The sequence below is a fragment of the Cheilinus undulatus genome, linkage group 16 (assembly GCF_018320785.1).
Source record: "Cheilinus undulatus linkage group 16, ASM1832078v1, whole genome shotgun sequence".
Taxonomy (NCBI): Eukaryota; Metazoa; Chordata; class Actinopteri; order Labriformes; family Labridae; genus Cheilinus; species Cheilinus undulatus.
Genome location: NC_054880.1, coordinates 16,207,566 through 16,235,210, shown reverse-complemented (window position 1 = coordinate 16,235,210; position 27,645 = coordinate 16,207,566). Strand labels below are relative to the sequence as shown.

The 27,645-nt window shown below is 37.4% G+C and overlaps 4 protein-coding genes across 5 annotated transcripts; all 4 read right to left on the bottom strand.

The window, feature by feature from the left end:
* Positions 1–2,808: 2,808 nt before the first annotated feature.
* On the bottom strand, positions 2,809–5,350 carry LOC121524485 (zymogen granule membrane protein 16-like). Of its 2 annotated transcripts, none has more exons than XM_041809906.1 (5): positions 5,303–5,350; positions 4,626–4,662; positions 4,466–4,521; positions 3,753–3,882; positions 2,809–3,275 (listed from the first exon to the last, which is right to left on the bottom strand). In XM_041809906.1, exons 3-5 carry the CDS (start codon positions 4,518–4,520, stop codon positions 2,936–2,938), a joined length of 525 nt encoding a protein of 174 aa, XP_041665840.1. In that variant the 5' UTR covers position 4,521; positions 4,626–4,662; positions 5,303–5,350; the 3' UTR covers positions 2,809–2,935. The 2 variants fall into 2 exon arrangements, with proteins under 2 accessions (XP_041665840.1, XP_041665841.1); XM_041809907.1 differs by having other exon boundaries at positions 3,753–3,879.
* Positions 5,351–9,149: 3,799 nt separating this feature from the next.
* On the bottom strand, positions 9,150–11,083 carry LOC121523614 (zymogen granule membrane protein 16-like). The gene is made up of 3 exons (XM_041808554.1): positions 11,035–11,083; positions 9,865–9,991; positions 9,150–9,489 (listed from the first exon to the last, which is right to left on the bottom strand). The coding sequence occupies exons 1-3, from the start codon at positions 11,081–11,083 to the stop codon at positions 9,150–9,152; spliced, it is 516 nt and encodes a 171-aa protein (XP_041664488.1).
* Positions 11,084–15,026: 3,943 nt separating this feature from the next.
* Positions 15,027–16,585, bottom strand: LOC121523573 (zymogen granule membrane protein 16-like). The gene is made up of 3 exons (XM_041808506.1): positions 16,531–16,585; positions 15,697–15,823; positions 15,027–15,366 (listed from the first exon to the last, which is right to left on the bottom strand). Exons 1-3 carry the CDS (start codon positions 16,583–16,585, stop codon positions 15,027–15,029), a joined length of 522 nt encoding a protein of 173 aa, XP_041664440.1.
* Positions 16,586–20,870: 4,285 nt separating this feature from the next.
* On the bottom strand, positions 20,871–22,833 carry LOC121524530 (zymogen granule membrane protein 16-like). Its single transcript, XM_041809957.1, has 3 exons — positions 22,779–22,833; positions 21,848–21,974; positions 20,871–21,357 (listed from the first exon to the last, which is right to left on the bottom strand). The coding sequence occupies exons 1-3, from the start codon at positions 22,831–22,833 to the stop codon at positions 21,018–21,020; spliced, it is 522 nt and encodes a 173-aa protein (XP_041665891.1). The 3' UTR covers positions 20,871–21,017.
* Positions 22,834–27,645: the final 4,812 nt, after the last annotated feature.

The window sequence follows — 27,645 nt, the reverse complement described above, 5'->3', positions numbered from 1 at the left end:
CTTGTTCCTTGTTCTTTTGTTTCCAGCGTGCTTGAGATGTTTCTTCTGGTGTTTCAGGGAACTAACTAAAAAAACAAACTAGTTGGCATTCAAGCATGGGTTTTTGTGGTTGAGCATCATCCTCCCACTTCCCTTGATGAGTCCTTTATGAAGGTCATGTATGAGTCAGAAATCAGGCAGACCTCATGAACAAAACTATTATTGAAAGAAAATGAAAAATGTTCTTTAAGGCAGTGTTAATTTCATCAACTTAGACTGAAACTGTTAGTTGACAACCTTTTTCATAAGGAAAGATGAGACTAACGTCTACTTCGACTTTACTTCTATTTAAGTTAATTCCATTCAAAGACATTACACTTCTAGTTGAGTGCGACAGTCTTTCAGTCTTTCCTTCCCTTAGGACTAAAATATTTGTCATATGCTCATTTTATATTCTAAGATATGAATGTAGGGATCAGTGGTTAAGTACTTTGAAACTTTTAAATTATGATGAAAAATACACAGAAATCTCTACTGACAGTTTTTTAATCTGGGCAAAGATTAAATTATTTTTCTCCAATGACTGGTTTATTCATGAATATTGTTTCTTTCAGGTGGCATCATATTTTACAGTTGTTTTCTTCACATGGGGAGATATGCCACCTGAAGCCACACCCCGCCGCTGTGCTACTTTTCTTCGAAGCTTAGAGCTGACAGGCTGACAGACAGAAACACCTCATGTTTCATGAAGTTTGCGACGATTCATTATGTCCTATGAATTAAATTGAACATATTGAGGACACCATAGGTTGGCTCTTTTGAGTCCTGTATCGTTCTCTGGTACAATATTTTTCACGTCTGCCTGCCCACTGTGCTCTACAGAAAACCCTTGAAAGCACATACTGCATTTGGATTTTTAGTCACTTTCACCGTTGCTGTCTGACCAATTGTTTACTTCTCCCGTTCACTTTGGTGTATCTATAGACTCTCCCACTCCAAGTTTTGCAAGGAGAAGACCTGCCTTAATCTGCAGCTGACAAATGCAACGGATATTAACCAATCACTGGCAGAGTAGGACGTTAGGGATGAAAATACTGAACAAATTTCATCTCATATTGACTCAGTGCTGAATGCTGAATGCATTTAACTGTCAAATATGGGTCGATTCTGTATTTTAAGGGACGGCTGGCGATATCCCCCACTTCATAAGATGTTTTGTTGTGGGCCAGAAAATAAGTGATATCATGGTTTATACTTTGAACAAAATATGAACATTTATACTCCTGATTAAGAATTAAATTAAAGGCCTGACTCTAAATATGGACCTCCTGCTTAAAAGGCCTAGGGTTTCATTTATTAACATCACATACGCACAAAACAGGGCCTGAAGTTGGCATTCGCCACTTCCCACGCAAAGTATGCGATCTATGAAAAACAGATCTAATGGTAAAAAATGTGCACCTGTAAGCTACCTCTGGAGACGGAGGGAAACTGGCGACACATCTGGTGAGGCAGTGCTGCCAACTCCTCAGTAAGGAAAGTAGATGGGCTGTCCTAAAAGTCGCCAGAAGTCGCTAAATGACATCATTACGTTATTTGCGTAATTTGGCTGAATGCATTTAATATTAATGGATGCTGTATGTAGGAGACAGGAATAATGTCATGAGAGACAACAGATAAGTAATAAATACCCTCAATATGTTTAGAACTACAGATGAACTTTCTTCTGTCGATTCTTTGATTCACTACAGGATGAACATAGAATGATATACATGTTAGGAGAACACAGAATCGTCTGTATAGATGCTCCTAGATACATTCGATCCTGCCATAGCCTGAGGGACAACCAATCAGTCTCTTCCCAACAAACACACCGAATTTTATTTATTTATTTACTTTATATGCTTTAGTTTTCTATTTTTTATTCTTTATTTTCATTTCTATTATTTTTTTAGTCTTATTGTTTTATCTAATTAATCAGATTAATTTCATTATATACTGATTATTTGTGGAATTATCTAATATGCAAATTTATATTACGTGTAAATGTTTAATGCATTTTTATTCTTTACACTGCTTTTGCAGTGACTGAACCGTTCATGCTAAAAAAATTTAATTGAAATTGAAAATTAAAATCTTGTTTTTATAATGTCACAAGTCCAATAACCTGTGTTTTATTGTACAGTGTCATTTTTAAAAAACATTCTTAATTTCCTGAAATTGAGGGCTCTGACTACCTGTAAATTAGTGGTGGCTGCGACTCCATTGGTCACAGCCCTGTCTTTCCTTTTAAGTTTTATTTTCATTAATCTCCCTATAAATGCCTTTATTCATTTAACAGCCCAACTGAGCCCAGAGAAGTTCAGTATAATAGCAGTCTGTACAAATGAGGAGACATGGCTTTTGCTTTGAAAAGCACAAACTGGGAGGTAACTGGTACTCTGTCTTGCCTGTGATTTGTTACTAGTAAATTAAGTTTAGAAAACATGTGCCCAGTCAGAAACGGGCTCTGGAGATGGTTATGTATGAAAATCCCAGTAGATCAGCGCTTTGCTCAATACTCAGATCAGCCCTGTGACACCACTTATGGCACAGTGCTTTAAGTTTTTCCTGGTCTAGAGAAACTAGTCTGAATATACTCCAGGAGCTGTGCAAAATAATGACTATGAATCACAGTGACAACTGAATGCTAGAAAGATACACTTTTATTTTCAACAAGCACATTCAGATGGTCATGTCATAATGGATACTGGGTTATTTAACATTTGACAACAACAAAAAAGAGTTCTTATGTTTTGTCATACATGCTTAAACAACTGTTTCATTGAAAAAGACTAATGAAACTGAACAGCTAATATTTTTATACAATAAGAGAAAATTATGACTTCAAACCCACAAAATTCACAACAGAACTATAAATCATCATAATTTTAATGCTTTTGGCCTTTTTTCCTCCTCACCACAGAGCGGTACTGTTGCTGTTTCTGTTTGTGTATGGATCAGCAATGACGGCCCAGTGCGCCCCGAGAGCGGTGATGCCTCCATGGTAGCGCCCGCTGATGATGCACAGCTCAGCCATGCTGTGCTCTGGATAAAAGTTAAAAGATCTCCCTGAGGGCTGACCAGCTTGCAGAGTGCGGCCTCTGGAGGTGGTGAACACCACTGACTGGATGTAGTGGTTATATTTCCCAGACAGCTGGATGATGGCCTCACCTTCAGACAGCTGCATTTCCTGGGAATTTCCACTCTTCAAGCCAACGACTTCAGACCAGATGTAGCCGAAACGGAACTGGAAACTGAAGAAAGGGTGCATGAGTGGTAAGTGAGTATCACACAACAACAGACTTTATAGAAACAATCTCAGGGTGCATTTTATAGCCAAACATCAAGGAGACTGGGCAGTAATCCTGGGAGTCAGTTTACTACACTTATTAACACATAAGTTCTTGTATTACACTCCATGTAATTAAAAAAAAAATCTATTTATAGGGAGAAACAACAACAAGAACCAGAGTAGGCCACACATGTAGTCTAACTTTTACTCATGTCCAGTTGACTTTAACCTAACTGTGCCTTACTATTTCAGGAAACTACTTAGGCTGTTCAGCATTGACGGATCAAATATTTGTTTCTTTGCACAATCTGCATCACATTTTCTGTGATAAAGCATTTGTTTTTGCAGATTTTTATTATATGATGGAAATTTGATGGAAATTTTAGGGCACAAGCTTTGATATATGTGACTGAAAAATGATAACCTGTTGAATATTTACCCGTAGATATAGTTGTTATTGGCCTCCCACACCCTGACTCCGGTAACTCTGCCCTCTCCTGACAGACTGTACGATGTGCCACTGCCTGAACCCACGGTTGGGGAGAAGGAATAGAGTGGATGCTTGTCTGCTAAGAGATGAAAACACAAGTTGACATGTTAACAGGGTTACAAAAATATAAAGTACATTTGAATAAGTTAGTTTTCAGGAAATGGGAATAATCAAGTGATGGGATAACCCCATTTGACATGTTAACATGCACTTCAAAAATGTAAAGAAATTTTTTTTTCATTTGTCTTTGCAGCAAACCTATTCAAATCCCAAATCTATCAGCCATAGTGGCATTAAAAATATCACAACAGAGAAATTTTTGCCAGAAAACAGTAACTTTAATCCCCGACTTCTGTCTTTCAGGCAGCTGTGTTGAAGCATCTTTTAAAATGTGATATGATTGTATTTCTTGCGAGTGGGTGTTGCTACAGCTCATTCAACCGACACGCCCACACCATCCATGTGCGGATTTTACTGCCTCATTTTTCCTAAATTTGAAGCTTAGTTCTATAAACTAAGACATTTTTATCATGACTGAAATTTCATCACTTTACCTGGACTTTAAACCTATTAGGGTCATTCTAAAAGTGTTTTTTGTCTTCATGTTATACATTAAAATATTCTTTAACTCTGAGGCACATTCAGCCCTGGATCTTACTCACCATCACCCAGCACACAGGCTGCTCCAAGCAAAACAAAGAAAGCAATGTACAGCATTCTGTAAGACAAATGGCAGAATTAATGTATATTTTTACTGTTATTTAGTGAGTTATTCCTACAGACACTGTGGATCATGGAGGTAAAAGAAGTTTGAATGCTTACCTGGTTGTTTATTTATCTAACGATGACCACAAGGCTCCTGTAAAAGATTAAAAAAAATTTAAATGTAGCGTTTTAACAGTTGTACTGGTACTTTAATTATTATTATTATTATTATTATTATTATCGTGAATTTACATCTATTTTTCTATTTGTGTTGATAGATTTAGCTGTGACTCACATGTTTATCCAAAATAGTTCACTATCCAAAATGTAGGCAATAAAGAAATAGTTAAATATTTGAATCTAAAAAGAGTAATTTTTAAAATTCACCTTAGCATGTTAAGTTGACCAAATTTAGGGACACTGAGATGAATTTGTATCCCTTCCAAATTTGGAAAAAGCTTTTCTTGTCAACCTCAGTTATGGCTTTTTAGTTTAATGGCTTTATTCACAATTTAGGTTTTTTTCAACACAGCATTTAATTATGATTCAAGGCTGAGCTAGGACACAAACCAACATGCTTCATGAATTTAACTGAAAAGGTTTTTTTAAGATAAAATAAAGGACTGTTATTGAAAAATAACAAAACATATACCTCTGGTTTAACTGAAAACTAATTATTAGTTACCATTAATAATCATCTTTATAGAATAATGTGATTACTGAGAGTCCTCTATTTTATACATTTCATTATATAACTCATGAATTATCTCTAAACGAGATCAATGAATACTCACTGATAAGTGTGCAGATACTGATCAGGCTTCAGTCTCCCTGGAAGCAGCTTGAGTCTGTGTTTGAAGCCGTGCAGTATCACTCTTTATAAACCTTCATCACGCACACCTGAGCACATTTTTTACTCTGCCACATGCTCCAAACCTGCTGGGTGGCTTGAGACGGGAAAGAGTGTCAGCAGAAAATGTGGTGATTACCCATTATGCCACTGAGTGTGTTTCCTTGACTGTAAATGGTGTAGCCTGATCAGTAAATCGGGATTAGGTGACAATACAAGATGAGGAACAAAATAATTATGCCGCACTCTAGATATCCAAACAAGAAGAAGGACATGTCTCATCAGTGAGGATATTAATAGCAGAGTGACGCTTTAATACTATGAAATGTGGGTGATTAACTTCAACAGTAACAGACGTCATAAATCAAAAAAGGAGAAAAATAAGAAATTCTGTTTTATTTGTTTTGCCTCTATAGTCAAAAGCAGAAAAAATGCAAATGTGTGAATGAAAGAGATTTTTCAGTAGCACTTTCCTTTTTTAGCAGCTTTAGTTTACCTGTATGCTGATGACATGACTTTATCTATGACACAAGCTGATAGCCATCAAACGGAAGCCAAACTAATCCATAAATTTTATCTTAAAATTAAATGATCTGTTTGCATCTGTTTATTTTGCGATACTCTCCTTAAATTATTTGGAATATATACAAGGGAAAAAATCCCCTTATGAGCTGATGCTGAAGCTTCATGATAGGACTGGTGTTAACAGAGAAAACGTTGACGTCATTTTAACTGCTTCTCCATTCATTATCTGTTAATCTGTAAAACATAGTGTCATCAACATGCTGAACATCGTTACAGTTGTGAGACTAACCATGTGGAAATTCAGTTTTGTTGAAAAATGTATTTTCTGGCGCGCCGGTAGTCGAGTGGTTAAGGCGCATGCCATATACGCAGGCAACCCGGGTTCGAATCCGGCCCGTGGCACTATTTCCTGCATGTCTCTCCCCGCTCTCTCCCCCGTTTCCAACTCTATCCACTGTCCTATCAAATAAAGGCCAAAAATAAATCTTTAAAAAAAAAAAAAAAAAGTATTTTCTAACTATCTTGTAAATGCATTGTTTAAACTAGTCATGGGTTGACATCAGATGTTTTAAAAGTGTCTCAACAGGGCTCTTTTTGATGCCCCTCATGGTATATAAAGCCCAGTTCAGACCAAAGATTCGTGACACGATGAGACCATTTTGAAACACTGCTGGCGACAGTTGAAGCTCGTCTCAAGTCGTCTGATGACGTTGCCTATAATTCAGTTTGTCAGATAGCAGACATCTGCAATCATACTTAGTCACTGCGCCTCTCTTTCCAGTCCTCTTACTCACACCTTTCCTTGATAGTGAGACGTTTTCATCCAGGTCAAGGAAAAGTAGATAATGGAGCATCTCACCCTGCTGTCAGCCTCACTGCCCTTTTGAGAATATGAAGACGTCACAATGAAGTCTTTTTGGCATTTCACATTACCATTGTCCAAACATGTAAAATAATTCTTGAATCATATTAAAGTCTGTCCACATTGAAGTTAAAATAGACATTTCAAAGCAGAGTTATATGTAATGCACCTGTAGTTGTAGAGAAGTTTCACATTTCATGACTGTCTTCAGTGTTTAGTGGCTTCCTGCCATTTTTACTGGAACTTTTACAAACAAACTCCAGGAAGCTTGTCAAGAAACCTTTCTGTTCTTCCTGCTTTAACTCACCCATACTGGTTATGTGAACTTCACTAGAAACTGGGACTTGTTGTCAGTAATCAAGGCCGCCAGTAAGGGAGAATAGGGGGAGGAGCTTTCTGGGACCAAGGAAAATTGTGGGCCCATGGAGGTCAGCAAAATCAATGTCCACTGTAAACCTGTGATAACCATATCAGTTTTAACCTGAATAATAACCACTCTTATCTAAAAAATAAAATAAAATAAATAAAAAAAATATTTATGTTGTAGTACAATATAACCTTTTCAAAATGTAAACCCCTTTTCTTAAAACAAAATGACATTTTAATAGGAACAATCTGGATGGACACACTGAACTACATGATTAGGACAGATGTCAGACTTTATAGCTAAGCCATTATGTGCTCAAATGTCAGGATGCCAGAAAATTAAACTGGAAGGAACTTAGACAACTTTGATGCAAATACATTAAATATTTGTGATAAGAGGATTAAAAACAGGCAGAAAGTGGCAAAAAATGGTTGAAAGTGGAAAAAATCAAAAAGTAGCAAAAATGGGCAGTAAAAGATGGTTTTAAAGGGGAGAACAGTAGGGGCTAAAATAGGTTAATAGTGGAATAGAAAGGTGGGTAATAGGTGGTAAAATGTTGGGATAATGGGCAAAAATTGGCATGAAGGGGCAAAATGGACAAAGAGTGGCTAAAGTTGCTAAAATGGGTTAAAATTGGTTAAAATTTTTCAATAAAAAGCTGGAAAGTAGCTAGATTGTGTTAAAAGGAAGCTAAAGAGACAATTAGACAATTAGACAATGTCAAAAATAGTCAAAAGTGGCAAAAATGGGTTTAAAGTTGTTAAAAATGTGAAAAAGCATCACATATGGATAAAACTAACAAAAGGAAGTTTCAAAATGGGTATAAAGTGGCAGAATTGACAAAATGCTGCATAATTTAAATAAAAAAGATTTAAAAGTGGTACTTTTACAATTTTGGCAAAAAAGGACATTAAGTATCAAGGGGAGAAAAATAAGAAGCAAAAACTGGTTGAAGGGAACAAAAAAGTTGGCAAAAATGGTTAAAGTAACCAAAAATGGATCAAAGGAGGTAGATGGTGGCGTAAAGTGGCAAAAAGTTGTGAAAATGGTCAGAAATTACGTTGAAAATAGCTAATAATAGCTTAACAAACTCTTCACATCTAAAACTACATAACTTTTAGCCAGGACCCATGCTAGCCCCAATGCTACTGATCCAACACACGTGCATTGACATCATTAATAAATCAGAACTGGAGGGCCCAGTCTCTGGGTTATTCAGGGGCTCAGCCAACTTTGTGGGCAGACCTGTTAGCAAATCATCTGTTCCTTGTGCCTCATGTCCTACTGTGCTGGTATGAGCCGATAGAAACTAAGGCTAGCTAAGCTAATGTGAGCTAATAAAAGCGTATCTAAGCTAAGATAAATTAAGCTAAGTACAGTTAAACTAGGCTAAGCTAATCACCTTTTGGCCCCAGCTTCATCTATAAAAGCAAGATAGTAAAATAAATCATTCTTACTGATAATTGCTTCAAATGAAGTTAACAAGTGCCTTTCCCAAAATGCAACAGTTAAGCTTTAGGTGTTCCCTGGTCTCATTTAAAAAGTCTGAATGTGCTTGAACTGCTTTCAGTGAAGTTAAAGTTTAGTAAAATAATCACCACAAATCACAGCAACAACTGGATGTGTAGAAGAAATGCTTTTATTGACGCTTAGCCCTGTCGTATTTCTAAAGAGTACATTCAGATAGTCATGTTACTGCATACATCAGATTTAATTTAAATACAATAAACACTAAAAAGAGTACTGTTTGTAAAAGCAATGCTCTATATAAACTTTACAATAAAAAAAGACAGGAATAAAGATGCAACAGCTTATATTTTAACACAATAAAAGAAAATAATGCCCTCCATTCACTTGGATTTCAGATGAGTAGGTTACAATAAATACAATGGAGCTTTGACCAAAGAATGATCATTGAAGAATAAAGTTTTTTTTTTTTTTTTTTTTTTTATTTTTATTTTTTTTAGCAAAATTACTTATGATCAAAATGCACCAGAACTATAAATCATCATTATGTCAAAGATTTTTGGACTTTTCTCACATCAGAGCGGTACTGTTGCTGTTTCTGTTTTTGTATGGATCAGCAATGACGGCCCAGTGTGCCCCGAGAGAGGTGATGGCTCCATGGTAGCTCCCGCTGATGATGATCAGCTCAGCCATGCTGTGCTCTGGATAAAAGTTAAAAGATCTCCCCGAGGGCTGACCGGCTCGCAGCGTCCGGCCTCTGGAGGTGGTGAACACCACTGACTGGATGTAGTGGCCAAACTTTCCAGAGATCTGAATGATGGCCTCGCCGTCAAACAGCTCCATCTCCTGGAGATCTCCATTACTGAAGCCAACGACTTCAGACCAGATGTAGCCATAGCGGAACTGGAAGCTGAAGAAACCGAGTATGAGTGGGAAGTGCCATAGAACAACAAAATTGTTAATAAACTAAGGTTGCATCTTTTAGCCAAACAAGAAGAGGAATTTGCCAGAAGTCCTTAGAGATAAGTTTAATACACCAAATTACACATATTTTTTCTTATAAGTTAATGTAATGTTAAAAAAATCTATTTTAGTTAACAGAAACAACAAGCAGAACCAGAATTGCACACCAAAATTGTCCAACTTCTACTCCTGTTCATGTGACTTAAAGTCAACAGTGCCTCTCTAGTTAAGGAAATTAAGAGGTTGTTTTGCATTGAAGATTCATATGTTTGTGTTTTGTTTTTGAAAAATTAAAATCAGACAAAGCCTGTTGAATATTTACCCACTGATGTAGCTGTTATACCTCTCCCACACCCTCAAGGCAGTAATTCTGCCCTCTCCTGACAGACTGTACGAGGTGCCACTTCCTGACCCCACGGTGGGGGAGAAGGAGTAGAGAGGAGGCTTGACTGCAGAGAGATGAAAACATGAGTCGACACGTGAAAGTTGAGACACACAAAAATAGTCTATGTGTATCAAAGCTGGGAATAATCAGAGGCATTCTGTGACTTTTTTTCCCCCTTACTATTACTTTATTCATGCATGAATTTAACAGAATGTAACAAAGCAGACAAAACAGTAAAAGATGCTTTGAAATGGTTTTCCTCTTCCTTATTTCTTAATTTTTGTGTATTAGTCACACTTGAAGGTTTCAGATCATCAAATAAATTTTTAAAAATTCACTCCCTAAACCTAATAACTGGTTTTACCACCATTGGCAGTAAGTTTGCAAGCATTTGTAATAACTGGCAATGAGTCTTTTACATCATTGTGAAGGAATTTGGGCCCACTCTTCTTTGCAGAATTGCTCTAATTCGGCCACAGGGGAGGGCTTTTGAGCATGAACGGCCTGTTTGAGGTCATTCCACAGCATCTCAATCAGATATAAGTCCTGACTTTGTCTAGGCCACTCCAAAACCTTACTTTTCTTTCTTTTTTTTTTTTTGATCCATCCAGAGGTGGACTTACAGGTATGTTTCGAGTCATTGACCTGATACATAATCCAAGTGCACTTGAGCTTAAAGTCACAAACTGATGGCAGGATGTTTGCTTTCAGGATTTTCTAGCAGACAGCAGATTTCATGATTCCATCAATCACAGCAAGTCCTGAAGCAGCAAATCAGCCCAAGACCATCACACTAGCACCACCATGTTTCACTGCTGGTATGATGGTCTTTTCTATGAAATGCTGTGTTACTTTTACGCCAGGTGTGACAGGGAACCACCTTCCAGAAAGTTAAACTTTTGTCTCATCAGTCCACAGGAATATTTTCATAAAAATCTTGGGGGTCATCAAGCTGTTTTTGGTCAAATGTGAGACAAGCCTACCAGTGGACCAGATAAGCTTTCTGCTTCAATCTGCTCATTCTTGAACACTCTATTTGTATTTCCATTTGTTAAAATATCCTTCAATTTTAATGCACAGTCAACCCTGAATCCTACTCACCATCACCCAGTGCACAAGCTGCTCCAAGCAGAGCGAAGAAGACAGTGTAAAGCATTCTGTAAGACAAATGAATGCATTTTTTTACTCCGTTATTTAGTGAATTATTCCTGCAGAAAAGATACAAGAAGAATGAATGCTTACCTGACTGTTTATTCAGTGACGACCAGGAGACTCCTGTAGATGATAAAAAAGCCTTTTAGCTGTCAACACAGCACTTTCTTGTTATTCATGGCTTAGCGAAGCTATAAACCAAGGACCGTTTTTGAATTCAACTAAACTTTTTTTTCAAGTTTGAAAATTTAATTGTAATTGAAAAAGACAAAATATTTCAATCATCCTTATAGAGACATGTAATCATATAGCTTCCTCTATTTAATACAGGTCAGTATGAATTATTACATGAGATCTTTGAATACTTACTGAAAAGGTGTCAGTGTGCTGAAGTTCAGGCTTCAGTCTCCCTGGAAGCAGCTTGAATCTGTGTTTGAAGCCCTGCAGCATCACTCTTTATAAACCCTAACCACGCATACCTGAGCGCATTTTTAAGTCTGCCACATGCTCCAAACCTGCTGCTTGGCATGTATGTAGAAGTTGTGTTTACAGTAAATGTGGTGATTTCCAGTTATGTCACTGAGTGTGCTTCCTTGAGTGGCAAAGGTGTGTCACAATTAATAAATCATGTGTAGGTGACAGTTCACTTAGCAAATATTTTACATAACTTTTGTAATGATTCAGAGAGGGGCATAGAGATGAATTTTGTGATCATGTTGTAAAAAATATGTGTGACAGCTTGAATCTTATCGGGTTTGAATTTTGGTGCAAATAAAAACCTGCTACCAAAAAAGGCCAATTTTGATACTAAAAGTGAAGAAAACAAGATAATTATGCAAAACTAGCTTTCAACACAAGTATGCGGAAACTTCTCATCAGTGAGGATATTCATAATACTCAGAAGAATCTTTATAATATTATAAAACATGGGCACATAACTTAGTAAACAGAGATAATCAAACAAATAGAATAAAATAAAGATTTACTTGTTTTCTCTCTCTTGTCAAAAGCAGGTAGTGCAGAAAATGTAAACATGAAACCCATTTTTAGAATAGCACTTCCCTTTTTCAACAGGCTTTATTTACCTATGTTGACGACATGACTTTATCTTATGAAACAAGCAAATGGAAGCCAACCAGATCCACAGACACACAACACTACGTGTGGATTTCTTTGCTATACTTTCCTTAAGTTATTTAAAAACTACTGTTTACATTCAAGAAAAAATCCTTCTAAGCTGATGCTGAAGCTGCCTGGTGATTGTACAATATTGGGGTCAATAGTTAAAGCTTTGACACAATTTTGTCACCTTTTAACCCCCTCACATTCATTATCTGTTAATCCATAAAACATAAAGCATCATGGGCCTACCATTTCACTCTTGTGTGACTGTTGAACATCTTCACAATTGTGATACTTCGACTAAACAATGCAGAATCAGCAACATTCTTGGTAAAATGAGGCAACTCTTTTTAAATCTTTGCAAGACAAAATCCTACCTTTTTTGAAAAATACAGTTCCTTACAAAATTGTGAATGTATCTTTGGAAGCGGTGGTTCTCTATTGGTGGATTGAGGCCCAATGTTTGATAGAGAATTGCTGTCCTCAAACATCCTGACTCTGCCGCTGCATTTTGCATGAAAATCTAAGTAGATCAGGAGTTTGTGTAATACTCGGATCAGTCCACATGGCAACAACTACCATGGCATATTCAGAGCAACCTACACTATGTGGACAAAAGTATTCTGACACGACCATTACGCCAACAAGGACTGTAATGACTTTTGCACATGTACTTTAATATAGAACTGGTCCACCTTTTGCAGCACTCTTTTTGGAAGGCTTTCCACAAGATTTTGGAGAGTGCCCATTCATTCTGTAGAGCATTTCCTGTTCCAGATCATCTCAAAGGTGCTAACTGGGGTTGAGGTCAGGGATCTGTGTGGGCCGGTCAAGTTCTTCCACCAAAATGTGGGAATAGAAAAGGGCTTTCCCCAAACTGTTGCACCAAAGCTGGAAGCATAGCATTGTCCAAAATGTCTCCTCCACAGCCAGTCTGTTGTTTCAGTGTGACCACTGCAACCCTCCTCCACCCAAGCCACCTCCTTGCCATCTCATCAGGGTCCAGGTTTTTACTGAGGTGCTGGTTCAGCAGCACGGCTTGGCTTACAGGATGCAACAAGGTTGTTTTTTTTTGTTGTTGTTTTCTCTGACTCTTTATTCTCAGGGGTCATCAAGTACATTTGCACAAGGGCCAGATTTAGTTGTGACAGAGACTCTGGGGGCCAGACTTTCCAATAAACAAAACTCCGATAAATATTATATATTATATTTTCTTTCAAATCCCAGAGAATGGGGCCCTCCCTGTTATTCAGCACCAATATTAACTCATCTTTGACACTTTTTAACCCCTTTTCACCACTTCATCTGGCCATTTCTCCAATTTCTTTCCACTCTTAACCCATTTTGAGAATTTTTGCCTCTTTTAAACCAAGTTTTGCCATTTTTCACCCATTTTGCCACTCTTTAACTCCTTTTCATTGCTTGGCCAGGAAATTTATGCAATATTTTGTCACCTTTAACACATTTTCTGATACTTTTTGACCCTTTTTGCCTCTCTAGCCCAATTCTTGCCATTCTTTTACCTCTTTTTAACCCTTTTCCTTGATGTTTTATCCCCTTCGTGCCACTCTTTTATCCATTTTTGCAACTTTTCATCTTTTTCCTCCTGTTAACGCCTTTTTATTATTATTTTTTAACTATTTTTGCAACTTTGAACCCATTTTTGATCATTTTTTACCCCTTTTTCCTCTTTTACCATTTTAACCTATTTTCACCACTTATCATGCCAATTTTTGTCCCTTTGTGCCACTGTCTTAACTCCTTTTCCCCACTTTATCTGGCCATTTTTGCAACATTTCCACAAGTCTCAACCCATTTTTAAAAATATATCTTTAAAATATGTACTTATAATGGTTGACAGTGGATTATTATTATTTTTTTTTGTAAAAACAGATCAAATTTTAAATTATTCTCAAACTCTCAAACAGTTCAATTTAACAGTTGCAGAGATTTAAAGCTAAAAGACACTCTTAAAACCACAACATCTTCTTTTGCTCCTTTTCTGAATTTAATGGTCTTCTTGGGGCCGCACAGGAAGCTTTAAGGGGCCTGATATGGCCCTCGGGCTGCCAGTTGATGATCAGTGCTTTATTCAGACATCTGGATCAGACCCAGTCAGATTCAGACAGGTTTTACTGATTTAGACACTCTTTCTAGTGAAGGTTATAATCACAAGATTCTAGCCTTTTTTGTTTGATTTGTTCACAAACCAAACACAAGCAGATGTCAAAAAAGGCTTGGGAATTAATTTAACTCACAGTGTAGTGAAGTCTGTTGATATACCTTACACATGTAATAACTATCTTAAATTTTGATTTTTGTACACCCCCTGTAAAACATGTAATGTACACCTATGCTAGTCATGTGAAAATCACAGTGATAACTGGATGGGTAAAAGATGCACTTTATTAAAGCTCTTAGCCATGCCATTTTTCTAAGAACATTCACATGGTCATGTCATTTCGCACATGTAATTTAATTTAAATATGATAAAAATCAAAAAGGTTCATGTAATTGGTAAAAGCATTGCCTTTAAACTCCATGTTAATACAACTGTTTCAATAAAAAAGACAGAAATGAAGATGAATACAGCTTAGATTTTTATACTACAAAAAATGCCCTCCATTACTTCATTTGGGTTTTCATATTAGTAGTTTTGAATGTTATAAATGAAAAAGAACCCTAGTCTATTCTGACAGTTATCTTTTCTGACTCATAAACACAAAGGAGCTTTGACCAAAGAATGATCATTTAAGAAAAACAATGTTTTTATGATCAAACTGGGCCATAAAGTTATACATAATCAATTTTTGCACTTAAACTTCTCACATCAGAGCAGTGCTGTTGCTGTTTCTGTTTTTATATGAATCACCAATGACGGCCCAGTGCGCCCCGATGGCGGTGATGGCTCCGTGGTAGCGCCCGCTGATGATGATCAGCTCAGCCATGCTGTGCTCTGGATAAAAGTTAAAGGACCTCCCTGAGGGCTGACCGGCTCGCAGCGTGCGGCCTCTGGAGGTGGTGAACACCACTGACTGGATGTAGTGGTTAAACTTCCCAGAGATCTGAATGATGGCCTCGCCGTCAAACAGCTCCATCTCCTGGAGATCTCCATTACTGAAGCCAACGACTTCAGACCAGATGTAGCCATAGCGGAACTGGAAGCTGAAGAAGGGGAGCATGAGTGGGAAGTGAGTACCTTACAATACAGTAGTTGAAACCTGTCTGAGGGTGCATTGTGCAATCAAAGAGGAATTTGGCATAAATACTTGAAGACAGAGTTGAATACATCAAATTTCAAATAAGTTTATCCCAAATAATCTATTGTTAAAAAAATCCTTTTTCTCCTCACTTCAGAGGGTGTTCAACAATGAAGGTTCATGTAAAGATTTTTATAATTAACAAATATTTTAGGCCAAGTTTTGGTTACTGAAATCGTTGATATTTTGCCATGATTTTAATGTTAAAACAAGACAAAACCTGTTAAATATTTACCCGTAGATATAGTTGTTATAGGCCTCCCACACCCTGACTCCAGTGATTCTGCCCTCTCCTGACAGACTGTACGATGTGCCACTTCCTGAACCCACGGTTGGGGAGAAGGAGTAGAGCGGATGCTTGCCTGCTAAGAGATGAAAACACGAGTTGTTTTGCCTCATTAAAGTGTTTTGTTCTAGGTAAAGGTGTTTCATTAAGTGAATTTGTGTTATGAAATGCAAAACTGTTTAGTGGATGTAAATTTGTTTCAACCTTTGTTGTGTCTTTTAAATCTTGTATTCTACCTCCAGGCTGCCGTAATGAATTTATGTGACCTAAAACTTTGAGTTTTCTGAGATTATGAAGTCAAAAATAACCAATTGTGTGGAAGAAATTCATCCTAGATTAAGCTTTTTTTCTTGCATAAGTCCTGCAGTTGAGAGACTAATCAAAGAGTTCTTACAGGGAGCGATCACTAAGGACATATTTATGGTTTAAGCCTGGAAGCCAGGGACTTGGAAGAGACATTTCCTGTAAACTGGGACTATCCAACCACTGTTTTCAGTGAATTTTCTCAAAACATTTAGAATCTATGATATCATAAATAAATGACTGCAAGAACTTGAATTATTTTTAGTTTTTAATATCAAAATTAACAACTTTTTAATCCCAGAAATCGAGTTAGGTTTCTTGTAAATATGGGACTTAATTAACTCTACGAATTCCAACATTTTTTCAAGTTTTTCAATCATTTACTATTCTAACGTCGAATTACAACTCAATTTTGTTTTTGTTCATGTTTTACATTAAAATACTCCTCAACTTTCAGACACATTTAACCCTGAGTCTTACCATCAGCCAGCACAGAGGCAGAGCCGAGCAGAGCGAAGAGGACAACGTACAGCATTCTGTAAGACAGAGCTAAGTGAGGAAGAATTAACATAATTATTTACTAATTTATGCGATATCTAATGTGGATTATCAAAGTTTCAGAAGTAGGAATTGTTACCTGGCTGTTTTATTTATTCAACGATGACCAAGAGACTCCTGTAGATGATAAAAAAGTCTTTAATTACTTTGTGTTTGTATGTCATTTGTCATGGAGTTGTATGTTTCATCCAAAATAACTAACATCAGTGAAACAATTTTTCACTTATCATGTACACAGTTCAAATATGAGTTTGCATCATCAAATTAAATATATCTTTCTGTCAATAATTGTCTTCATAGAGAAATGTGATTATAAAGCTTCCTCCCTTTAAGAGAGCTTATAACAACACCAACTTATTATCTCTAAATGCTAGGGACTGAGGAAATAAAGTATGAATACTCACTGATCAGGAGTCAGCGTGCTGATGTTGAGGCTTCAGTCTCCCTGGAAGCAGCCTGAGTCTGTGTTTGAACCCGTGCAGCATCACTCTTTAAATACCCTCACCATGCATACCTGAGGACTTCTGAAGGTCTGCCTCACACGCACAAAACCAGCTGGTCAGCTTGAGTTCCAGTAAGTAGTGTTTGCAGTAAATGCGATGATTTCACTGATAGTCATGGTGTGGTGATAGTACAAATAAAAGAAAAGTATGCTTTAAAGCAACTGACATAACTGCTGATCTTTACAGATCATATGAATTTTTTTTCTGACGTTTGTATGTTATATTTTTACTGATCAGGGTTAGACTTTTGGTACAAATAAAACTCCCAGATTTATTTCCCATAAATTGACATTTTGACAGGCAGGTGCTGTCGAACAGGTGAAGATAGAAAACGAGATATTTATGTAACATGCTTGCTATCAAACCAGTTATGAGGAAATGTCTCAAAAAGAAGTCTAATCATAGTGATCAGATCTTTTTCATTCAATAAAATGTGGGCAAACAGAAAGTTGCAGGGGATAAATCAAATGGGAATAAAATTGAGTTTTAACTGTTTTGTTTTTGTTTAAATTGTCAGTTAATGTGGATTCCACCATGGCTGTAGGACGGTTGACCAGCTCTTTACTCTTGCAGGGCTCCTTAAGGGGGCATGGGAGTTTGCACATTCAGTCTACCCGTTCTTGGCTTTGTAGAAGGCTTTCTCCTGTGTCCCACAGGGGGCAATGTGGGGGGTACTGAGGAAATATCCGGTCCCGGGGCTGCTGCCGCATGCCATCAGGTCTCTGTAAAACCAAAGTGAGAGTTGTGCCTGCATCCTATGGGCACAAAGTTGGTCCGCTCCTGGAGCGTGTTGGCCTCCGCCAGGGCTGCCCCTCATCCCCGATTCTGTTTGTAATTTTCATGGACAGGATCTCAAGGTGCAGCCAGGGACAGGAGGGTTTATCGGTTGGGTGGCCTCAGAATTCGCTGCTCCTTCACGTCAAAGGAGCCTGTTGAGGTGGCTTGGGCATCTGATCAGGAGGCCTCCCCTGGTTGCCTCCCTGTGGGAGTCTTTTGGGCATGTCCAACCGGAAGGAGACCCTGGGGTAGACCCAGACCTCACTGAAGGGATTATATATCTCATCTGGCCTGGGAACACCTTGGAATCCCCCAGGAGGAGTTGGAAAATGTTGCTGGGGAGGAAGATGTCTGGGTTGACTTGCTTAGCCTGCTGCCACTTCAGCCTGACCCCGGATAAGCGGAAGAAAATGGATGGATGGATGGATGGATGGCTAAATTGTCAATCATAGATAGCACAGGAAATGCAAATGTGTCAACAGAACAGATTTTTGAATAACTCTTTTTTGACAGTTTAGTTTACCTATATGTTGATGACACGACTTTATCTTAATATATGAAACAAGCTGATATCCACCTAATGGAAGCCAAACAAATCCACCAAAACACCCAAATTCTATTTGAAAATTCTACTCTCCTTAAGTTACATAAAATACTCCTAAATTGCATTGAAGAAAAAATCATTCTACAGTATGCCAAAGCTCCCTGATAATTTAATAAAACTGAAGTCAATGTTGAAAGCTTTAATAACATTTTAAGTATTTTTAACACCTTAACATTCATTACCTGTAAAACATCACGGGTCTACCTTTTCACTCCTATGTGACTATTGAACATCTTTCCAATTCCAATTCTAGGAATGTATTTCCTATCAAGGAGTATCCCATCCTACTGTTAGCCTAACTACCTGTTTGATGACATGAAGATGTCATTATAAAGTTCATATGGTATTTCACATTCCTATTTCCAAACATGTAAAATAATTTTGACAAGAAACAGTTCTGTTTTTCCTGCTGTAGCTCACTCATGCTAGTTATATGAACTCTACTAAGAAGTGATCTGTTTCTCTGTTGTTTCATGTTGTTTGCATAAGATAAGACTAGCAAAGCTAATGTAAGCTTATGAAGCTTAGCAAAGTTAAGCTAAGCTAATCACCTTCTGGCCCCAGCTTTGTCTTTGTTGGATGTGATACTGTAGTTAAAGCAGTCATCACTCCTACTGATTATTGCTTCAAACTTGTATTTCATGTACAACGTAATGCAAATTAAATACAAATATGCAACGTAAAATGATGTTTGCATAAATATTCACCCTCTTTGAAGTGACTAACCTAATTTATCAGAGGTCCAGGGATATGGTGCTAGTAGTCTCGCAATTAGTGAGATGAGGATCACCTGAGTGTAGTGAATGTGCCGAGTGATTGTAGTATAAAGACACCTGTGTCTGGTCAATCAGGCTCTGGTTAATCAGTGTATTCCTGACTACCATTACACCATGAAGACAGAATAACGCTCCAAGCAACTCAGAGAAAAGTGTATTGAGAAGTATAAGTAAGGGGATGGATACAAAAACATTCTGAGGCACTAAACACCCCGCTGAGTTCAGTTAAATCGACTATCAAAAAATGGAAGGAATATAGCAGATGTGTACGTCTACCTAGATCAGGCCGTCCTCACAAACTGAATGACTGTGTGAGAAGGAGACTGGTGAGAGAACAATCAAGCCACCTATGGCTACTCTGAAGGAGTTACAAGAGAGATGGAAGAGACTCTGTATATAACAACTGTTTCCCAGGTTCTTTACCAGTCAAAGCTTTATGGGAGAGTGGCAAACCGAAAGTCAGTCAGAAGGCATGTAGGAGACTCTGTGGTCAAGTGGAAGAAAGTTCGTTTGTCTGAGAGACAAAAATTGAGCTTTTCAGTTATGAGACGAGATGCTGTGTTCAGCAGACACCAACGACTGCACATCACCAGAAACACACTATCCCCACCGTGAAGCACAGTGGCAGCATCATGCTGTGGGGATGCTTCTCAGCAGCCGGTGCAGGAAGGCTCGTAAAGGTAGAGGGTAAAATGAAAGCGGCAAATATAGAAAAAGCCTGCAGGACAATCTTATTCAACCTGCAAGAGAACTATGGCTTGGGAGATTAATTTCCAACAAGACAATGAGCTGAAGCATACAGTGACAGCTACACAGAAGTGGTTTAAACACAACAAGATGTTCTGCACAGTCAAAGCCCAGACCTCAATCCTATAGAGAATTTGTGACTGGACTTGAAAAGGACTGTTCATGACATTTCCAGTGCAACCTGACAGATCTTGAGCAGTTTTGCAAAGAGGAATGGAGTCAAATTGTAGTGTTGAGATGTGCAAGCCTACTGAGATCTATCCGCACAGACTAAATACTGACTTAAAAGGGATGAAATGTTTAAGCAGTCACTTATTCAACATTACATATTTTGTGTTGAAAATGTCAAAACATCTAAATTACATTGACCATGATTGATTTATAAAATCAATAAAAGGTTAAAACATCTAAACATTTTGGGCACTGTATTTCCTAAAACACAACAGTAGCTTTAAGTGTCTCCTGATATTGTGCACATAGCCTGAATGTGCTCTAACTGCATTCAGTAAAAATTAAAGTTGTGTAAAATAATCACCATAAATCACAGTGAAACCTGGATGAGTAAAAAAACGCACTTTTATTAAAGGTCTTTACCCTGCCATATTTCTAACGAGTACATTCAGATGATCTTGTCATTATGTACATGCAATTTAATTTAAATCAAAAGAGTGCATACAGTTTGTAAAAGCATTGCCTTTAAACCACATGCTTCTATAAACATTAAAATAAAAAAGACAGGATTAAAGATGAAAATGGCTATTTTAACACAATAAAAGAAAATAATGCCCTTCATTCACTTGGATTTCAGATGAGTAGCTTAAAATTTTATCAATTAGAAAGAGTCCTAGATAGACAGTTATCTTTTGTGACTTATAAATACAAAGGAGCTTTAAACAAAGAATGATCATTTAAGAAAAACAATATTTTTAGCAAAATTATTCATGATCAAACTGGACGGTAAACCTATAAGTCATCAGTATATTACATTTTTGTATAGACTTCTCACATCAGAGCAGTGCTGTTGCTGTTTCTGTTTCTGTACGGATCAGGAATGACGGCCCAGTGCGCCCCTATGGCGGTGATGGCTCCGTGGTAGCTCCCGCTGATGATGCACAGCTCAGCCATGCTGTGCTCTGGATAAAAGTTAAAATATCTCCCTGAGGGCTGACCGGCTCGCAGCGTGCGGCCTCTGGAGGTGGTGAACACCACTGACTGGACGTAGTGGCCAAACTTCCCAGAGACCTGAACAATGGCCTCGCCGTCAAACAGCTCCATCTCCTGGAGATCTCCCCTGTTGAAGCCAACAACTTCAGACCAGATGTAGCCATAGCGGAACTGGAAGCTGAAGAAGGGGAGCATGAGTGGGAAGTCAGTAGTTTGAACAATATTGTTGCTGAAACCTGTCTGAGGGCCTAATGTGTAGTCAAAGAAAGAGGTAATTTGGCATAAAGCCTTGAAAATACAGTTGAGTAAATCAGATCATACAGAAGTTGTTTTGTTCAGCTCATCCAAAAAAAATTATTATTTAAATTTAAAAAATTTAAAATTTAAAGAATTACAGGCATAACCAGAATAGGGCAGGAATTAAAAATAGTCCAACTTTAACTCCTGTCCTCTCAGCTTTAAGTCAACAGTGTCTCACTATTTTAGGACGCTTCACATATTTAGGTTTCTTGGCCAAATCTGCATCTTCTTTTCTGTCATTGAGCATTTACTTTTAATTTTTAGTGATATGTAATTGAAGTTTTAGGACACAAGTTTTGATAATTTAATTCAGCGTGACATAAGTGTGATTTAAAGAAAAAAAAAGACAAAACCTGTTGAGTATTTACCCGTAGATGTAGCTGTTATACCTCTCCCACACCCTGACTCCAGTGATTCTGCCCTCTCCTGACAGACTGTATGAGGTGCCACTTCCTGAGCCCACGGTGGGGGAGAAGGAGTAGAGTGGAGGCATGCCTGCTAAGAGATGAAAACACAAGTCGACACGCCAACAGTGAGGCACACATGTACGTCTGTAGTCAAATAACTGAGCATAATCTAGTCATTGTAATTTTAAAAACAATTTGAAACTCTGCGTAGATCAAGGATGATGGCACAAGCTACGGATCTTGATAAATATCGGTATCAATAAATCATCAGCTATATTACAAATATTTTATATTATTTTATAATGATATTGTCAGGAATGTTCAGGTCCAGATAAGACTTCTCTTTCATTCTACCCCTTATTGAACTCCTGGTGTTTTCTATACGTCAAGTGTTTGACACGTCATTTATGGAGTCTCTTTTGCTCTTCTTTTAAAATTTGTGGTCTGATTAAGGTCATTTTCGAGACGAAGATAAAAAAAGAAGCAGAACCATCGAGTTTGAACATATGAGCATGTATAAAAGCACGTTATCTAATACCACATTCAGGATTATTCTGCCTATTTGACTTTTGATAAACCAGGTAACTCCACATGTTAGACAATGGATCAGTTTATTAGTGTACACGTAAAATTATCTTATTATTATCCTGTCTATTTTCTCTAATATAGACCTTAATTAACTATTCTAAAATTAAATAATAATTCAATTTTACCTGTAGTCTCCACACAGAAAAATATTCTTGTGCTGTCTTCACATTTTAATTCTTGGAGCATACGTTAAAGTCATTGCACCAGACGCTTAAAACTTTCCAAATCATTTCTAAGTTTTTCTGTTCATGTTATACATAAAAATACTCCTCAACTTTCAGACACATTTGACTCTGAGTCTTACCATCAGCCAGCACAGAGGCAGAGCCGAGCAGAGTGAAGAGGACAACGTACAGCATTCTGTAAGACAGAGCCAAGAGAGGAAGAATTAACATCACTTTTTACTAATTTATTAATTATTTATTGGAGATCCTGGAAGAATCAGCAGTATGGATGCTTACCTGGCTGTTTTATTTACTCCACAATGTCCAAGGGGCTCCTGTAGATCATAAAAATGTCTTTAATTACTTTGTTACTTTTATTGCTGTTGTACGTGTATCCCATGGGTCACTGAGTCATGTGTTTCATCCAAAAAAACCATATTAATAGGACAATCTGTTCGTGCATCTATTCAATGATAATAATATTTTTATTTCAAATGTGTAAATGACAACTTCAAAACTGTTTAAAAAGAACAGTGAAATGTGTACTTCCCTTTAATATCTGCTTCCATTCATCAAAACTTCCTCACTGGATTCAAATATTGTCACAATTTGCCATCAATTTTTGAAACTAGTGCACCGTGAATTTACAGTATATCACAAGTGTTTTACATTCACACACAGCCGCTGCACACACATATTTACTGTACGCAGAAATATTTTAATCACAGTAACAAAGATATTGTAAAAATGATTTGTCTTTGTCTTTATTTATCTCCATCGTACCTTTTGAGAATAATTTCTTCATGCCTCGTTTTAATCAGAATTATGCTTGACTTTTTTTTCATGTCATCGCTCAGTCTGTTCCACGGTTTAACTCCACAGTGTTCCCAACCTTTAAATTGGACTTCTCCCTTAAATCATAACCTCTATCTCTTCCACAAAAACATATTCTGAATATTGCAGATTATTCCTCACTTTGTATAATGCTTGAGCAGTTTTGAATTTCACCAAGTCAAAGAATTTTAAAGTTTTGTATTTTAAACACAACTCATCAGCGTGTGCCCAATAACCAACATTATGTTCTATTTTCATTGTTCTTTTCTGCAGAATGAAAAGTGGTTGAAGTGAGGTTTTGTAATGTGCATGGCTGAAATAGCATTTGAAAAAGATAGTCTAGTCAGTCCTACATTTAACCATTTTATTGCAAATATGGATACAGTTTTACTTGATGGAGAAGGCTCTGTTCAAAAGATGCTCCCTGGGTTTGTCAAGCAGCATGCTTACACTTTCCATGTAGTGCATGGCTACAATAAAATCAGTTCAACAGCAATTAATCCATCGTAGCACGAATCTGAATATGAAGATGCAACAAGCTTTAAAGTTATAAAGAAGGAGGCTGGGGCGGAGGAGGTTAAGTTTTGTCAGCAGCAGCAGTGTGATACAACAGCATCAATGCAAGCAGGGATAAGTGTGAAGTACAGCATATTAAGATACACTGCTGTGTTGAGAAAAATAGGTTTGACTGGCTGTTGGTGTTAGGGGATGACGATTAGGATCAGCTGACTGTCAGCTGATCCTCACATGTCCTGTTGGAACTAACACTCACCTTCATTTATTGTAAAATTGAACCATTATTCCTGAATTCTGAAATAAACATGGAGTATTTTTTCTTTAAATTTAAACAAGCTTTCTTTGTCAGGCTAAGTTGCAACTTTTAAGCTCACTGGCTTGTATTCTCACTTTAGTTTTATGTCAATACAGTACTTCCTTTTCAGCCATGGACAAACTGATGTGAACCAGGGACCATCTACTGTAGCTCTCTGGCATCAGCAGTAATAATGAATGTGCACAGGTACTTTATATCATGCCATCTTAAATTTGTATTTAAATTTGGATCCATTTTATCAAACATAGTAACAGTTCTACTAATATTCTTTGTTTCAGTTGTAAAACAAAATCGCAACATTTTCTCCTCTGGTTTAACTGAAAATAAATACAAGTTACTGTCAGTAATAGTATTTATAGAGAAATATGATCATAAATCATCCTCCATTCAATAAAGCTTATGACAACAACAACTAATTATCTCTAAATGAGAGCAATGAAAGATATAAAGTATGAATACTCACTCTCAGGAGTCAGCGTGCTGATCTTGAGGCTTCAGTCTCCCTGGAAGCAGCTTGAGTCTGTGTTTGAACCCGTGCAGCATCTCTCTTTAAGTAGTCTCACCATGCATACCTGAGGACCTTTAAAAGTCTGCTTCACACGCACAGAACCTGCTGGATGGTGTGAGTTCGAGAAAAAGTGTTCGCAATGATTGTGGTGATTTCCAGTCATGTCACTTGCGGTCATGGTCTGGTGACGGTACAAATGAAAGCAATGTTTGCTTTAACATAGCTTGAATATCTTTCAGTCACGGTCTGGTTTTTACAGATCATGTTTATAGTTTTTTTATGACAACTTTAATTTGGTTAGGGTGACAATTTTGATGCAAATAAAGCTTCTAGCTTGATTCCCAGTAAGAATATACATGTGTGATGGGCAGATACCATAGAGCAGGTGAGGATGAGAAACAAAATAATTATGTAACACTGAGGCTAAAACAAGTATCAGGAAATGTGTCTAGCAATCAAAGTAACTGTGTTATTATAAAACATGGGTGAATAACTTTAAACGGGGGTTCTCAAACGTTTCCGGGCTTGGGACCCTGCAGAGCAGAAAATTTTCCAAGGACTCCCACAAAGCCCTCACACTGATTAAACATATGTTAACTGCCATTTGTACTCCTAGATGCTTTATTTTAAGCTCTTCAACCTAACAACAAGCTCTTGTCCAACTGAGTGTGACTTCTTATTTTGCGATCCTTTGAGCAGCCAAATAAGAGGCTCTCTGTGCTTTTTCTGAGGTTGTGGTCAGGTTCACCATTCATGTTTTCCTCACCCTTTCATCAAATTTTTTTTTGTTTTGTCCATAAACTCTACATGCTTTGTTATCAGATGATGCTCTAGCTTGGTGGGCTTCATGGCTTCACATATAGACACACGACACATTTAGTTTCTGTTGCTGTTCTCATTAAAACCAAGTTTGAGATAGCTGTCATATTTTCTCAGTTTGGGCCTGGCATCACTTGATGAAGTGGATGCTCTAAAATATTCATCCATTGTTGCTAGCTGGACCTGCACACCAAATACGTCCTGAGCAGAGTGACCGACGCGTGATGAGTGATAGATTCACGTGATATGTCACAATCACAGCTGAGTTTTTATTTGCCCAGAGCTTACTTATGGTGGAGTCACTGGGTTTAGCATGGTTGTTTTATGGCGTTCTGGTCCCTATGCTTTTTAATGATATGGAATTACTTTAATAATTTATTTTAAATTATTTTGGGACCCCCAAGCTGTAGCTTGCAGACCCCAGGGGTCCCCGGACCCCACTTTGGGAACCATTGACTTAAAACGGAGCAGAGAGGATAAATCAAATGAGAATAAAATAAGTATTTTTCTCTGTTTTTATTTGTTTTATCTCTATAGTCAAAAGCACATAGTTCAAAAATGTATATGTGCCAATAGAACAGATTTTTAGAATAAAACTTGTTTTTTTAGGCAGGTTTTATTTACCTATATGTTGACGACATGACTTTATCTATGACACAAACTGATATCCATCAAATGGAGGCTAAACAAATCCACATAGACACCCAAACTGAATTTGAAATTCAATTATTTGATCAGATTAAATTAAAAATTAAGAATTAGTGAGGGTCAGCTACTCTATGGAGACAACTGTGTTTTTATGGGCACTTGGTGCACTTTCTCAGGTCTGATCCAGCTCGCTGCACACTGGGTGCCTAGGACCTGGTGGGCTGGTCCAGACAACATAAGGTTGCGCGTACTGTCGAGGAGGCAGCTGGAGAGGCATGTATTATGCCAGTAATATGGATGCAATGATTACAGTCAGAAAAAGTCATATGTTTTACATTTTCTTTGCACTATTTCTGCAATTCTACAAATAATCATGTGAATCCTCTACAGAAGTGGAATTCTTCTTTATGGCTGACTTTTTTGAATGATATAATACAATGATCAATTAATCCAGTTCATAAATAAGGGAAATAAATAATTAACAATATACAAATATTAAATCAGCATGAAAATATTTCCATCTACCAAAGGGGGGCCCGATAGAAAAGTTTGGAAACCACTGAGTGAGAATGAGAATATGTCTGAGGTAGTATAGATAAGAACTAATTTGCTGTGATTGCATTATATTGCCCTTACTGCTGTTTGTTCACATTACACTAAAATCCAAAAGATAACCGTGACCAGGTTCCCCCACAGGATTGGCTTAGCCTCTGAAAAAAACAGACAACAGGCCCTCTGCAGTTGTGATTTATTGACAATGTCATCAGTAGCATTGGTGCTAGCAGCCAGGCTAACCGTTACCTCATCATTAGGTTCTGATGTTGAAATAATTCATTCGTGCCACTCTTTAACTGCCTGTTCACCACGTTTTTTCCACCCATTTTGCCATTTTAAATTCGTTGGTGATACAAACATTCACTGCTCCCTCCATTCAAACCAACATTAAACATGATCCCATATAATGGGCTCATTCCTAGTCAGTAGCGTCATGTATAACACCACACTGCAACCAATTTTGATACAAGACTTAAACTGATATTCAAGTATTACCCAGTAAATTTAGCTCATACATGTATTAATGGAGGTCAGACTGAAAACTTCACTTCTTACAACACCAGAGAGTTATCATCTCAGATAGAGAGACGATACCCGTGCACAACAGGAAAAAATATTTTTGTTTGTGAACGTTACACTTGAATGTGTCTGTAAAGACTGCTTGGAAACCAGATCTTAACAGGGAAATCATCCAAAGATATTTGAAACCACGTTTGTTTCACAACTAAAGGAATCATATAGGAATACACAACCATGGGATACTATTTCTGACAACCATCAGGCAGAAAAATGATAAAGGAAAGTCATTTGA

What these genes read in the sequence shown, in the direction of transcription:
- LOC121524530 (XM_041809957.1), bottom strand. Translation starts at nt 22,833, where the DNA reads ATGCTGTACGTTGTCCTCTTCACTCTGCTCGGCTCTGCCTCTGTGCTG. An exon ending in TGCCTCTGTGCTGGCTGATG is followed by an intron (nt 21,975 to 22,778) that starts GTAAGACTCAGA and finishes ATCTCTTAGCAG; the next exon opens with GCATGCCTCCACTCTACTCC. An exon ending in TATAACAGCTACATCTACGG is followed by an intron (nt 21,358 to 21,847) that starts GTAAATACTCAA and finishes CCCCTTCTTCAG; the next exon opens with CTTCCAGTTCCGCTATGGCT.
- LOC121523573 (XM_041808506.1), bottom strand. Translation starts at nt 16,585, where the DNA reads ATGCTGTACGTTGTCCTCTTCGCTCTGCTCGGCTCTGCCTCTGTGCTG. An exon ending in TGCCTCTGTGCTGGCTGATG is followed by an intron (nt 15,824 to 16,530) that starts GTAAGACTCAGG and finishes ATCTCTTAGCAG; the next exon opens with GCAAGCATCCGCTCTACTCC. An exon ending in TATAACAACTATATCTACGG is followed by an intron (nt 15,367 to 15,696) that starts GTAAATATTTAA and finishes CCCCTTCTTCAG; the next exon opens with CTTCCAGTTCCGCTATGGCT.
- LOC121524485 (XM_041809906.1), bottom strand. Translation starts at nt 4,520, where the DNA reads ATGCTGTACATTGCTTTCTTTGTTTTGCTTGGAGCAGCCTGTGTGCTG. An exon ending in AGCCTGTGTGCTGGGTGATG is followed by an intron (nt 3,883 to 4,465) that starts GTGAGTAAGATC and finishes TTCATCTCTTAG; the next exon opens with CAGACAAGCATCCACTCTAT. An exon ending in AATAACAACTATATCTACGG is followed by an intron (nt 3,276 to 3,752) that starts GTAAATATTCAA and finishes CCCTTTCTTCAG; the next exon opens with TTTCCAGTTCCGTTTCGGCT.
- LOC121523614 (XM_041808554.1), bottom strand. Translation starts at nt 11,083, where the DNA reads ATGCTTTACACTGTCTTCTTCGCTCTGCTTGGAGCAGCTTGTGCACTG. An exon ending in TGGAGCAGCTTGTGCACTGG is followed by an intron (nt 9,992 to 11,034) that starts GTGATGGTGAGT and finishes ATCTCTCTGCAG; the next exon opens with TCAAGCCTCCTCTCTACTCC. An exon ending in TATAACAGCTACATCAGTGG is followed by an intron (nt 9,490 to 9,864) that starts GTAAATATTCAA and finishes CGGTTTCTTCAG; the next exon opens with CTTCCAGTTCCGCTATGGCT.